Source organism: Tympanuchus pallidicinctus, unplaced genomic scaffold, assembly GCF_026119805.1.
Source record: "Tympanuchus pallidicinctus isolate F22 unplaced genomic scaffold, pur_lepc_1.0 scaffold21, whole genome shotgun sequence".
Classification (NCBI taxonomy): domain Eukaryota; kingdom Metazoa; phylum Chordata; class Aves; order Galliformes; family Phasianidae; genus Tympanuchus; species Tympanuchus pallidicinctus.
This window is the reverse complement of record NW_026294733.1, coordinates 12,145,772-12,160,065: the sequence shown is the minus strand read 5'-3', so window position 1 is coordinate 12,160,065 and position 14,294 is coordinate 12,145,772. Positions and strand designations below refer to the sequence as shown.

The following is a 14,294-nucleotide window of genomic DNA, read 5'->3' as shown; positions in this document are numbered from 1 at the left end:
GGGGAACTGGACTACATGATCCTTGGGAGACCCACGGAACTTATTTGATCCTTTCATGATTGCAACTCGGCATAAACAAAAAAGAAGCAAGCAGACGTGAGAAGCATCGACAAAGGATGAAACAAGGGAATCTATTTCAAACTTTCCACCCTGCACCCAGTCTTTTTCAGACTTACAGCAACTGCTTGTGAATACCTTCTTCTCTGTGTGTAGGCAAAATGGAAGATTTACTTTCCTCTAAAAAATGTAAAGGACATATGAATAGAGCAAGCTATTGGAAAGAATTCGATTAAAACACAAGGTTTCAGAGAGGGGGACACGAATGGCCCTTACTGAGACAGCTGTACAACAGATCAACAAACAAAAGCAGTGCCTTTCAGAGCATGCCCATTTCACGTAGAAAAACAACTGTGAAAGTTGGCGGCTAACTGCAAATAAAAAGATGAACCATAAGGTGGAACAGTGAAAAGTTGAGAAAATAATCGAGGAAAAAACGTATGTCGACATAAACAACTTTAAAGCAGAAGGAACGGGAAAAGGAAAGACGAAATGAATGCAGTACAAAAGAGAAAGCGAAGGAGCAATTCGTAGAGTAAACCACATGATGGCGCTGTGAGCTAAGGAACGCGCGATGCGATGCGATGCGATGCGATGCGAGGAAGGGAGGGGAAGACCTTCCGGTGCCCATGGCAAAGAAGGCAGAGCGAGAGCGAGCGGCGGGGAGGAGGAGGCGCGTCCCGTGAGGAAGGATTGTGTCGGCGAGCGCGGGCGGAGGGTTTGGAGCAGGCGGGTCGGGAGGTGCGCGGCGCGGAGAAGGAGCGGTGCGGCGGCGTGGAGGGCGATGGTCGGCGGTGGAGCGGCGCGGCGGAGCTGGGGGGCCGCGGTGCTGGTGCTGCAGGCGGCCTGGGCGCTGGGCGGCGGTCCGGTGCGCTACTCGGTGCCGGAGGAAGCCGAGGCCGGCACGGTGGTGGGGCGCCTGGCGCAGGACGTGGGCCTGGAGGCGGGCGAGGCGGAGGCGCGGCGCCTGCGGCTGGTGTCGCGGGGCTTGGGGGCGAGCGTGGAGGTGAGCGGGGCGAGCGGGGCGCTGGTGGTGAGCTCGCGGCTGGACCGGGAGGAGCTGTGCGGGAAGAGCGCGCCGTGCGCCCTGCGCCTGGAGGTGCTGCTGGAGCGGCCGCTGCGCGTCTTCCACGTGGAGGTGGAGGTCACCGACATCAACGACAATGCCCCGCGCTTCCCCGCCGCCTCCAAAAACATCAGCATCGCGGAATTAACGACTGTGCCTGGGAAAAGATTCCCGCTGGAGGGCGCGTCGGATGCGGATATCGGATCGAACGCGCAGCTCTCGTATACACTGAGCCCTTCCGAGCACTTCGCTCTGGACGAAAAATCCACAGGTGAAAACTTGAGAACCCTTTTTCTTGTGTTAACGCATCCTCTGGACCGCGAGTCGCAGTCGGAGCACCGCTTGGTGCTGACGGCGAGTGACGGGGGCAGGCCGGCGCTGACGGGCACGGTGCAGCTGCTGATCTCGGTGCTGGATGCGAACGACAACGCGCCGCAGTTCAACCAGTCGGTGTATAAAGTGCAGCTGCCGGAGGACGCGGTGGAGGGGACGCTGGTGGCGCGGGTGGCAGCCACGGACCCGGACGAGGGAATTAATCAGGAGTTTTCCTTCAGCATCGTCAGTATTGTTCCTGCGTCTCAGAGAAATGCATTCAGCATTGATCCGCGGACGGGGGAGATCAGACTCACAGGTGCCTTAGATTTTGAAGACGTCAGCCAACACGAGTTGCAAATCGAGGCGAGAGATCAAGGTTTTCCTCCGTTGTCGGGGCACTGCAGCGTGGAGCTGGAAGTCCTGGACGTGAACGACAACGCGCCCGAGGTGTGGGTGACGTCGCTGTCGGTGCCGGTGCCCGAGGACGCGTCGCTGGGGACGGTGGTGGCGCTGCTGAGCGTGTCGGACCGGGACTCGGGCCCGAACGGGCGGGTGCGGTGCGCGGTGGTGCCGGCGTCGCCGTTCGGGCTGGTGGCGACGTTCGCGGGCTCGTACTCGCTGGTGCTGCGGGAGGCGCTGGACCGGGAGCGGGTGTCGGAGTACGAGGTGGAGGTGCGGGCGGAGGACGGCGGGGCGCCGCCGCTGCGCGCCAGGCGCGGGCTGCGGGTGCCGGTGTCGGACGTGAACGACAACGCGCCGGCGTTCGCGCAGGCCGTGTACACGGTGCTGGCGCGGGAGAACAACGCGGCGGGCGCGGAGCTGGCGCGGCTGTGGGCGCGGGACCCGGACGAGGCGGGCAACGGGCGCGTGAGCTACTCGGTGTGGGAGGGCGGCGCGGGGATGGGCGCGGGCTCGGGCTCGGGCTCGGGCTCGGGCTCGGGGTGGCGTCCGGCGTCGAGCTACGTGTCGGTGGAGGCGGAGAGCGGGCGGCTGCGGGCGCTGCGTCCGCTGGACTACGAGGAGCTGCAGGTGCTGCAGTTCGAGGTGCGGGCGGTGGACGCGGGGGAGCCGCCGCTGTGCGGCAACGCCACGGTGCAGCTGTTCGTGGTGGACGAGAACGACAACGCGCCGGCGCTGCTGCCGCTGGCGGGCGGCGGGCCGGGGCCCTGGGCTGCGGGCGAGGCGGCGGAGCCGGCGTGGCGGGCGGCGGGCTCGGCGGGCTCGGCGGGTTCTCCGGGCTCGGCGTCGTCGTCGTGGTCGCTGTGGGCGCGGGCGGCGCTGGGTGCTCCGGCGGGGCAGGTGGTGGCGAAGATCCGCGCGGTGGACGCGGACTCGGGCTACAACGCGTGGCTGCGCTACGAGCTGCGGGAGCCGCGGGGCGAGGGCCCGTTCCGCGTGGGGCTGTACAGCGGCGAGGTGAGCACGGCGCGGGCGCTGGAGGAGGCGGACGGCCCGCGGCAGAGGCTGCTGATCGTGGTGCGGGACCACGGGGAGCCGCCGCGCTCGGCCACGGCCACGCTGAGCGTGTCGCTGGTGGAGGGCGCCGAGGCGGCGCTGGCGGCGGCGGGGGCGGGGGCGGTGTCGGCGGGGGCGGGGCCGCGGGCGGCGGCGGGCGCGGAGGGCGGCTCTGCGGCGGCGGCGGCGGCGGCGACGAACGTGTGGCTGGTGGCGGCCATCTGCGCGGTGTCGAGCGTGTTGGTGCTGGCGGCGGTGCTGTACGGGGCCGGGCGCTGGGCGCCGCGGGCGGCCGTGCCGGCGGGGCCCGGGCCGGCGACGCTGGTGTGCGCCAGCGAGGTGGGCAGCTGGTCGTACTCGCAGCGCCAGAGCCGGAGCCTGTGCGTGGCCGCGGCCGGGGACGGCGCGGGCAAGAGCGACCTGATGGTGTTCAGCCCCAACTGCCCGCCGCCGCCCGGCCCCGCGCCGAAGGAGACGCCGCACGAGCCGCCCTCTCTGCTCGACACGGTCAGTGCTGCTCATCCCTTTCTTTCTTCTTGCTATGTGTTTGTGATTACAGCATAAATACTTTCCTTTAACTGTGTGTACTTTAATAACAATTTCTGGATTCGTTATAAATCACCTGGCATGATATGCATCGAATTTGCCAGGTTCTCTGTCTATTGCACTGTTGGTCAGGTTTTGTCACGTTCAGTTCCGTCATCAGTGAGAGTTTCTGTGGAAGTCAAAATCAACCTTATGGTGGGAAATGCATTTTTGACATGTGGTGGATGTGAATGTGGTAGTAGCACACGGTAGAGCTGGAGCTTTTTCCCCGTAGAGTTTTGACTTTGCTTGTAAATCCCTGTTCTTGAGAGAACACGTCATCGTTGAGAAGACTCCAGAGCTTGTTCAAAAATTGCAAATGAGAGGCTTTTATTGCCTTCTGTATCCTTGTTGGCAGTGGGGAGTAAAGGAGGCTTTAAGAAACAGGAGTCTTCCTGATCTTGAGATAGTACATGGTATTGGAATGCTCTTACTGTATTTGAAGACCATAGGATTTTAGGTAGAGTAGGGAGAGAGTCACTGAACAGGAGTTGGAAAATGCTAGCTGAGGTCCTAGAGATCCTATTTGGCAAGGGATGGTTTATGGGTTGCCAGTAGAAAAGCTGGACTTTTCCAGACCGAACACATAGTGCTGCTTGGCCCAAGTCCCTTCAGGAGCTCCAGAAAGTCGGATGTTAGGTATTAACATGAGAGGATGTGTGCTGTTTGTACTTCCACACCACTCCCTCACTGTATCTGTTGGAAGCGTTTTTGGCTGTCTTCCCTGGGCATCCCCTTGCCCTAGGGAGAGGAGCATCTAGTAAGCTTTGAGCACCATAGCAGATGCTGTCTTTGTTGGGACACAGGAAGCCTGTGAACCCAGTGACTGTTGACAGCAGGTCCATCTGTGCAGTGTGATGGGCTTCTCTAGAAGCTCTACAGTCAAATTCTGTGTTTCCTCACTCCTTGTTGCTCCTGTGGCATTTCTGCTTCGGAAGACATCTGCCATATGCACCTTTATTCTCTTGTGTTGGAATATGGCATCTTTTTGCTCAAAGAAAGAGTTTTTTCCAATATTGGTGTTTCTGGCTGAATTGTCTGCAGTTTTCTCTGTGGTTGTTTTGTTGCTTGGGATGGGAACACATGCCCTCTGTATTCCATATTTTGGCAAGCCTTGTGTTTCAGTGATATGGAATGGGGTCTTCTTCTCTCCTAGAAAAATCTCCTACTCAGTTGTTTTTCTTCTCCGTCATTAGGAATAGGTGGGTGACAGTGGATGAGATGTAGTGCACTGAGTTCTGGCTGAGAACTGAGTTCTGCACTGAGTCATTTGCAGACCTTTGAGTGGTTGGCCTTGAGTTTGGTGCCTGACTTTCCAACTCTAGTGTGCTGACATAGTCATTGAGAGAAAGTCATTAGCCATCTGGTCTCCCTCTGACTTCCTTTCTGACAGACGTCTGCCAGAGTGTACTGCACCCTACCTAGTGTTCTTTCTGTGAATAGTCAGCAACTGAGGTTACAAGTAAGTCATTTACTTCCACAGAATATGTGTTTGGGAGACAGCTACACAGTTTTGCTTAGTTGTGCTTCCTCCTCTCCTCTCCTCTCCTCTCCTCTCCTCTCCTCTCCTCTCCTCTCCTCTCCTCTCCTCTCCTCTCCTCTCCTCTCCTCTCCTCTCCTCTCCTCTCCTCTCCTCTCCTCTCCTCTCCTCTCCTCTCCTCTCCTCTCCTCTCCTCTCCTCTCCTCTCCTCTCCTCTCCTCTCCTCTCCTCTCCTTTTTCTCCTTTTTCTCTTTTAAATCTTGGCTGTGGTACACATGCTGTGGGAATTCCTGTAGGTTTGGAGCTTTTTGGTGACTGTGTGTGTACCAATGGAGAGAGCAGTTTTGCACTGGTAAAGATCCCTTCCATGCATGTCAGCCTAGTACTGGACTTACAGGTAATTTCTTGGGAGACCTTGTTTGGTGGGTGTAATCCTTGTGGACTTCTCCCAAATCTGTGCATTTTTATACTTGGCTTTGGTGAAGATGGCATGGACTGTTGTAGCATAATTTGTTCTAGAATTTGAACATATATGCAAATTCTGAAATAGCTCAGCATTCTTTTTCCATGTGAGAAATCCTTTACAGGCACCTACATGTGTTTTGGAGAACTCACTGCTGTTGGATGGACTAAACTAAGTAGTTTGACAATAAAAGCTCTGCCAACTCACATGCATTTTATAGTATATTCTCATCTTCTGCATGTAAACTTGGCATCTTCTCAGAGTGTGCAACAGAGAAGTCTTTTGTTCATCTGTGTTTACTGTGCTGTGTGTTAATGATGCTTGAGAATTTGCTTTAATGTCTGTAGAAGAAGAGAATTCCACGTGTGCTGGACATGAGAAAGCCCAAAACAACTCTTCCAAAGTGTCGGTTATCTTGGGTCATTCAGTTGTTTCTTTGCATACTGAAACGCCTTTATCAGTGGCAAAGGCCAGATCTCATGCATTGTGGGACCATTTATTTGAGCCACGGCTCAGTGAATGTGGAGGTGATGTGCAGACAGCTACAAAACTACAGGAGAAGGGACATTGTGCCCTGTATCCTTGGCTTGTTTTCTCTTTGGCTGATGTTTTTCCAATTAAAACATCCTTCTACTTTTTTTTTTGGAGCAAGTTAATTTAGGCCTTATCACATTTCTATAATACCTGAAAATAAAGCTGTGATCTTTTTGCTGTCTGGTTCATTCTGTTCTCATGCCTGTGAATAGAGCGTGAAGGCTGAGTAGATCTAGATATTCCAGGTAAGTGGATGAACTTACCGAGTGGGTAAGGAGAAGAAATACATGTATCCCTCTTTGAACACCTTTTCTTCCTGGGCTTGTGTGGAGTGAGCTTTGTGGCTTTGTTGATAGAAGGTCTGTCCCAGAAAATTTATGTGCTGATCAAGATGTTGATCTCTACCCAGACCCTTCTTTCCATTTGTTAAATGAACCTTCAAAATATTGTGCCTTGTATAGTCGTAGCATCTCTGCCTTTAATAACAGCAAACCCATCTGCCCGAACCTGGAAAAGTCAACAAAATGTCTGTTAACTGGGCACGACGCGTTTTTTCTCTGTTTGTGTGTTTGGGTATCATGGTGTAAGATGGCAGAAAATCCCTAGATGGAAAGAATAGTAATGCAGAACAAAACCCGTTCTACTACATTCTGAATGTGATTGGAACATGTCAGTGAAAGTTGCGGTGCCCAACTGGTGCAGTATCTACCAGAAATAACTGCTGCTGTTTTGCTTGAGCTTCTCTATTCAGGAGCATCACAGGAGAGGAGGAGCACACTTCATCTTCTCAGTCTGAACTTCCACTGTGCTCTGCGTGGAAGGATTTGGGATAGGAAATGTGATGTGTCTGAATGCTTCCTCAGGTAGATGAGCGTGCCGTTTGTTGGGATAGAGGAATGTAGTTCAGGTACAAACATGAAGGAGGATGAAGTGTTCAACATTATGGTTGGTTTTTTTTTACACTGGCTGAACTGAACTACAGTAAGGTCTTTGACACAGTATCCCATAATACCCTTCTGTCCAAATTGGGAAGGTGTGGATCAGATGGGTGCACCATTTGATGGATGAGGAACAGGTTGCAAGGTGGAACCAGAGAGTCGTGTCCAATGGCTCCTTGTCTGGATGGAGATTAGTTATGAGTGGTGTCCCTCAGGGGTCATTGCTGGGACCAGTGCTGTTTAATCTCTTCACTAATTAAATTGACAGTCAGATTGTGGACAACCTCAGTAGACTGCAGAGGGGAAGTGGACACACCAGAGGGATGGGATACCACCCAGGGAAACCCAGACAGTCTGAGTGGGCCCAGGAGAACCTCTTGAGGTTCAGCAATGCCAAGAGTAAGGACTTGCACCTGGGTTGTGGTAACTGCCAGTAACAGTACAAGCTGGATGATGACAGGACGGAGCACAGCCCTGCCAAAAAGGACTGGTATTACTGATGGATAGCAGCTGGATGTGTGCCAGCACTGTGCCCTCGTAGCCCAGAAAGCCAACTGTAGCCTGGACTGCATCAAAAGCAGCGCAGCCAGCAGGGTGATGGAAGGGATCTGCCCCTCTGCTCTGTGCTGTGAGACCTCACCTGGAGTGCTGCATCCAGATGGGGAGTGCTCAGCACAGGAGAGGCACAGAGGTGTTGGAGTTTGCCCAGAGGATGGCCATAAAAATGATCCTAAGAATGGAGCACCTCCCTATGAGGACAGAGCTTTGTTTGTGCAGCATGGAGAAGAGGAGGCTCCGGGAGACCTGACAGTGGCTGTTCCTTGTGTAAAGGGGACATATAAGAAAGATGGGGACAGATGTCTTAGCAGGATCTGTTGTGATAGGATAGGTGGAAATGATTTCAAATTAGACATGAGGAGATTTAGATTGGATGTAAGGAAGTAATTTTTTGCAGTGGTGTTGGTGAGGCACTGGCTCAAGGTGCCCAGAGAGGTGTTGGATGCCCCGTGCCTGGAGACGTTCAAGGTCAGGCTGGATTGAACTCTGAGCACTCTGATCTTGCTGTAGGTGTCCTTGTTCACCTCAGGGGGGTTGAACTGAATGATCTTTGTGTGTCCCTTCCAACTTCTATGCTTCTTCCATGATTGTAACTGCAGAAACCAAAAAAGAAGCAAGTGGTGGGAGAAGCGTTTGCCATGAGTGAAAGAAGGGGATGTGTTTCCCACTTTTCTCCTCTCGCTAATTCTTTTTACGACATAGAGCAGTCACCTGTGAATCTCTGCTTCACTGTAGTTAGGCTAAAGGTGGTGTTTATTTTCCTGTAAAAATATAAAGAAGGCCGTGTGAGTAGGGAGTGTCATTAGAAAGAATTCTATTAGATCAGAAGGTTTCTAATAGTGGAACATTAATTACTGTTGCTGAGATAGCAAACAACAAATACATCCAATACCTTTCATGGCACACCAGTTTCACATGACAAACGAGTGCGAAAGATCAGTTGGCACCTCATTGTAAATAAAAAGATACACTCTAAACTAGAACAGTGAAAATGCTGCAGGTAAGTACTCAGTCAAAAATTATGTATGTATATTTTAAAACATCTGAAGAGCAGAGGAGTGGAGAATGGTAACAACGAAACAAGTCCCAGAAGCCTGAGGGAACTGTGTGATGTAGTTGCCAGTCCACTCTCAATGATACTTGAAAAGTCATGGCAATGGGGTGAAGTCCCTGGTGGCTGGGTAAAAAGGCAACATCACACCCCTTTGTAAACAGGGTAAAAAGAACGACCCTGGGAACTACCAACCTGTCAGTGTCACCTCTGTGCCAGAGAATATCATGGAACAGATCTCCTGGAAGCTATGCTAAGGCACATGGAAGACAGGGAGGCGATCTGGGAGAATCAGCATGGCTTCAGCAAGGGCAAATCCTGCTTCACCAACCAAGTGGTCTTCGGAGATGGTGTCACTGCATCAATGGGCAAGGGAAGAGCCACTGATGTCCTTTGACATGGTCCCACAACATCCTTCTGTCCAAATTGGAAAGATACGGATTTGATGGCTGGACTGTTCAGTGGATGAAGAACTGGCTGCAGGATCGAGTCCAGAAAGTGGTGGTCAATGGATTCACGCCTGGATGAAGATTGGTGACAAATAGAGCATCCCCCAGGAATCAGTGCTGGGACTGATACTCTTTCATATCTTGATCAGTGACATGGACAGTGGGGTTGGGTGCATCCTCAGTATGTTTGCTGGTGACGTAAAGCTGTGGCATGTGGTGATCTCACCAAGGGGATGGGATGCCATCCAGAAGGACCTAGACGGGCTTGAACCCAATGCCCAGGTGAATCCCATGAGTTTCAACAAATTTGAAGAGAAGATCTTGCACCTGAGTCGAGGCAACTCCTGTAACCAATACTAAGGTGGGGGATGAAAGGATTGAGCACAGCCCTGCCAAAAAAAGACCTTGGGGGTGGAAGCTGGATATGAGCCAGCATTGTGACTTTGCATCCCAGAAAGCAACTGTATCTTGGTCTGCATCAAAAGCAGTGTGACCAGCAGGGTGAGGGAGGTGATCCTGGCCCTCTACTTACTACACACTTCACACGTGTACTACACATGTGGAGTACTGCATCCACCTGTGGAGTCCTCAGTATAGGAGACACATAGACCTGTTGAAATGCGTCTAGAGGAGGGCCACAAAAATGATCACAGGGGTGGAACATCTTCTACAGTGAGGGTGGTGAGGCATGGGAAAAGGATGCCCAGTGATGTGGTGGATGCCACATATCTAGAGACAGTCAAGGTGAGGCTGGATCAGGCCCTGGACAACATCATCTGGCTGTGGGTCTTTATGTTCACCTCGGAGGAGTTGGACTACACGGCGTTCAGAGGTCCCCTCCAACGTAAAGAGTTCCATGATTCACTGATTGTATGAATCCAGCACGATACACAAGAAGCAGAGGAGCAATTCCCGCAGCGAGCCACATGATGCCGCTCTGATTTTAAGTCAATAGAAAAACACTTTGACTAAACTCATAGCTTGAAAGGTGCAGCGGGTAAGTAACCTTTTCCATATTTATATGGAAGATATAGATCCATATGTATAAGGAAGAGAAGGTGTGTACAAGGAATGCGAAACGGCGAAGAAAAGCGAACCCTGAGCGATACGCAGAGAAGCACAGAGGCAATTTGCGCAGCGAGCCACATGATGGCGCTGTGAGCTAAGGAACGCGCGATGCGATGCGATGCGATGCGATGCGAGGAAGGGAGGGGAAGACCTTCCGGTGCCCATGGCAAAGAAGGCAGAGCGAGAGCGAGCGGCGGGGAGGAGGAGGCGCGTCCCGTGAGGAAGGATTGTGTCGGCGAGCGCGGGCGGAGGGTTTGGAGCAGGCGGGTCGGGAGGTGCGCGGCGCGGAGAAGGAGCGGTGCGGCGGCGTGGAGGGCGATGGTCGGCGGTGGAGCGGCGCGGCGGAGCTGGGGGGCCGCGGTGCTGGTGCTGCAGGCGGCCTGGGCGCTGGGCGGCGGTCCGGTGCGCTACTCGGTGCCGGAGGAAGCCGAGGCCGGCACGGTGGTGGGGCGCCTGGCGCAGGACGTGGGCCTGGAGGCGGGCGAGGCGGAGGCGCGGCGCCTGCGGCTGGTGTCGCGGGGCTTGGGGGCGAGCGTGGAGGTGAGCGGGGCGAGCGGGGCGCTGGTGGTGAGCTCGCGGCTGGACCGGGAGGAGCTGTGCGGGAAGAGCGCGCCGTGCGCCCTGCGCCTGGAGGTGCTGCTGGAGCGGCCGCTGCGCGTCTTCCACGTGGAGGTGGAGGTCACCGACATCAACGACAATGCCCCGCGCTTCCCCGCCGCCTCCAAAAACATCAGCATCGCGGAACTGTCGCTGCCCGGGTCGCGTTTCCCGCTGGAGGGCGCGTCGGATGCGGATATCGGATCGAACGCGCAGCTCTCGTATACACTGAGCCCTTCCGAGCACTTCGCTCTGGATGTAAAATTGTCAGATGAAGACAGGAAATCCCTTTTTCTTGTGTTAACGCATCCTCTGGACCGCGAGTCGCAGTCGGAGCACCGCTTGGTGCTGACGGCGAGTGACGGGGGCAGGCCGGCGCTGACGGGCACGGTGCAGCTGCTGATCTCGGTGCTGGATGCGAACGACAACGCGCCGCAGTTCAACCAGTCGGTGTATAAAGTGCAGCTGCCGGAGGACGCGGCGGAAGGGACGCTGGTGGCGCGGGTGGCAGCCACGGACCCGGACGAGGGAATTAATCAGGAGTTTTCCTTCAGCATCGTCGGATCTGTTCCTGTGTCTCAGAAAGATGCATTCAGCATTGATCCGCGGACGGGGGAGATCAGACTCACAGGTGCCTTAGATTTCGAAGACGTCCGCCAACACGAGTTGCAAATCGAGGCGAGAGATAAGGGGACACCTCCGTTATCGGGCCACTGCGGCATCATTTTGGAGGTGCTGGACGTGAACGACAACGCGCCCGAGGTGTGGGTGACGTCGCTGTCGGTGCCGGTGCCCGAGGACGCGTCGCTGGGGACGGTGGTGGCGCTGCTGAGCGTGTCGGACCGGGACTCGGGTCCGAACGGGCGGGTGCGGTGCGCGGTGGTGCCGGCGTCGCCGTTCGGGCTGGTGGCGACGTTCGCGGGCTCGTACTCGCTGGTGCTGCGGGAGGCGCTGGACCGGGAGCGGGTGTCGGAGTACGAGGTGGAGGTGCGGGCGGAGGACGGCGGGGCGCCGCCGCTGCGCGCCAGGCGCGGGCTGCGGGTGCCGGTGTCGGACGTGAACGACAACGCGCCGGCGTTCGCGCAGGCCGTGTACACGGTGCTGGCGCGGGAGAACAACGCGGCGGGCGCGGAGCTGGCGCGGCTGTGGGCGCGGGACCCGGACGAGGCGGGCAACGGGCGCGTGAGCTACTCGGTGTGGGAGGGCGGCGCGGGGATGGGCGCGGGCTCGGGCTCGGGCTCGGGCTCGGGCTCGGGGTGGCGTCCGGCGTCGAGCTACGTGTCGGTGGAGGCGGAGAGCGGGCGGCTGCGGGCGCTGCGTCCGCTGGACTACGAGGAGCTGCAGGTGCTGCAGTTCGAGGTGCGGGCGGTGGACGCGGGGGAGCCGCCGCTGTGCGGCAACGCCACGGTGCAGCTGTTCGTGGTGGACGAGAACGACAACGCGCCGGCGCTGCTGCCGCTGGCGGGCGGCGGGCCGGGGCCCTGGGCTGCGGGCGAGGCGGCGGAGCCGGCGTGGCGGGCGGCGGGCTCGGCGGGCTCGGCGGGTTCTCCGGGCTCGGCGTCGTCGTCGTGGTCGCTGTGGGCGCGGGCGGCGCTGGGTGCTCCGGCGGGGCAGGTGGTGGCGAAGATCCGCGCGGTGGACGCGGACTCGGGCTACAACGCGTGGCTGCGCTACGAGCTGCGGGAGCCGCGGGGCGAGGGCCCGTTCCGCGTGGGGCTGTACAGCGGCGAGGTGAGCACGGCGCGGGCGCTGGAGGAGGCGGACGGCCCGCGGCAGAGGCTGCTGATCGTGGTGCGGGACCACGGGGAGCCGCCGCGCTCGGCCACGGCCACGCTGAGCGTGTCGCTGGTGGAGGGCGCCGAGGCGGCGCTGGCGGCGGCGGGGGCGGGGCCGCGGGCGGCGGCGGGCGCGGAGGGCGGCTCTGCGGCGGCGGCGGCGGCGGCGACGAACGTGTGGCTGGTGGCGGCCATCTGCGCGGTGTCGAGCGTGTTGGTGCTGGCGGCGGTGCTGTACGGGGCCGGGCGCTGGGCGCCGCGGGCGGCCGTGCCGGCGGGGCCCGGGCCGGCGACGCTGGTGTGCGCCAGCGAGGTGGGCAGCTGGTCGTACTCGCAGCGCCAGAGCCGGAGCCTGTGCGTGGCCGCGGCCGGGGACGGCGCGGGCAAGAGCGACCTGATGGTGTTCAGCCCCAACTGCCCGCCGCCGCCCGGCCCCGCGCCGAAGGAGACGCCGCACGAGCCGCCCTCTCTGCTCGACACGGTCAGTGCCCCTTGAAGGACTCTCGCCCCTTCCTTCTTTCCCTTCTTTTTTTCTTTCTTCTGTTGTTTCCTTTCATCTCCTTCTTTCTCATTTCATATCTCCCTTGTCTTTGCTTCACGTCCTTTTCCATGTCACTGCTTTCCCTTCTCTCTCCCGCTCTCCCTTTCTTTACCCTTTATAGTTAGCTCAGTCTCGGGCCCGCCCTGGTCATTTCTGTTTTGGTTCTGGAGCTGCCCATGCTCTCTGCCCTGTGCCTTGGGATCATGTCCCTTATTAGGTCCTGCCAGGAGCTGTGAAAGCTGTGGAAAGATGGAGAAGTTGTGGGAGAGTGGGCTGTTTAATTTTTTCTCATATTTCTGTTATGAAACATTGTGTTAGCATTTTTGGCTGTATGTGATCCAGTGTGATTTTTGTCTTCCTCCTTCTCCCATCAGCCTTCTTGTTGGTAGATAAAGTTAGTGCATTTCTCTTCCAGTTCTTCTTTTTGCAACCTTGCATTAGGTTTCCTTCTTTGATTTTGTTTTGTGTATTTTTATTTCTTCATTTGTTGAACATTCAGATCTGTGCTATTGTCCATCCAAGAGCTCCTCAGTTGTTGATTTGAAACTTCTTCCTGAGGTTAGTTGTCCAGTATCTGAGTTTTTCTTTTATTATCTTTATTATGAAATATAACAGAGACTTTGTGTTATCAGTTCAATACACACTGTTTCCTGGAAGTGTCTGTCACTGAAGGCCTGCTAGTCTGGTTCTTTCTCTTGATGGTTTTTCACTGGCTATGGTAATGCTGAATGTAGTCTCTTTGAATATCTCTGTCTGATATTCTCACATACAAGAGATGCAGTGGTAAAGGACACTGGTATTTCAGGTTTCTCCCTTCAAACAGTGTATTTTTCTGTGCTTTGAGTCAGCTGACAGAGTTATCAGGGAGGTCAATACGTTTTCCCGCATCCTTTCCAACCACAGCATTACTTCTCTGCTGCACAGACTCTCCTTGCCAATTCCTGCCGACCTCTCTGTTGTTGTGTGTGGCAGATGGGCTCAGCCCTTGGGCTGAGGTTGGTCAATTCCAGGTTCTAGTAGCCATGTGCCATGTCTGTACCTACTTCTGCAACAGGTGATCTGGTGCAGAGCCATTACGCTTGAAAGCTTACTGATAAAAATGTGAATTACTTGTTTCTTTATTTCATTTGGGTGAACTTGTGGTGGGGTATGTGATGTCCTATTTGCTTGCCAGGTTCAGTTTGAGAAGGTGATTCTAGGTTCTAGAGCTTCTGCTGATTTCTTATGATTCAAGCTCTACAAATGCTGTTGCTGGTGTGCAGCATTTCTTCCTGAGTTTGCTGGAGGTTGGAAGACACGAAGGATCTTGGTTGTGCCAGAATAGCAGGCAGGGTTCAGTGTCATTGGTGACACCGAATGCTG

The 14,294-nt window shown here is 55.8% G+C and overlaps 2 protein-coding genes across 5 annotated transcripts in view; one reads left to right on the top strand and one right to left on the bottom strand.

The window, feature by feature from the left end:
• The window catches only part of LOC128081353 (protocadherin alpha-C2-like), a 188,603-nt gene that overhangs the window by 48,241 nt on the left and 126,068 nt on the right, over positions 1-14,294 (top strand). The window contains exon 1 of one of the 4 annotated variants that reach the window (XM_052684486.1): positions 805-3,400. The exons of the other annotated variants lie outside the window; for them this stretch is intronic. Within the exon in view, the coding sequence (XP_052540446.1) occupies positions 842-3,400 (2,559 nt within the window). The 5' untranslated portion in view covers positions 805-841. Of the gene's footprint in view, positions 1-804; positions 3,401-14,294 lie in introns of those variants that run through there. 4 annotated transcript variants of the gene reach the window in all.
• LOC128081330 (uncharacterized) lies at positions 11,338-14,006 on the bottom strand. Its single transcript, XM_052684443.1, has 2 exons — positions 13,976-14,006; positions 11,338-12,686 (listed from the first exon to the last, which is right to left on the bottom strand). Exons 1-2 carry the CDS (start codon positions 14,004-14,006, stop codon positions 11,338-11,340), a joined length of 1,380 nt encoding a protein of 459 aa, XP_052540403.1.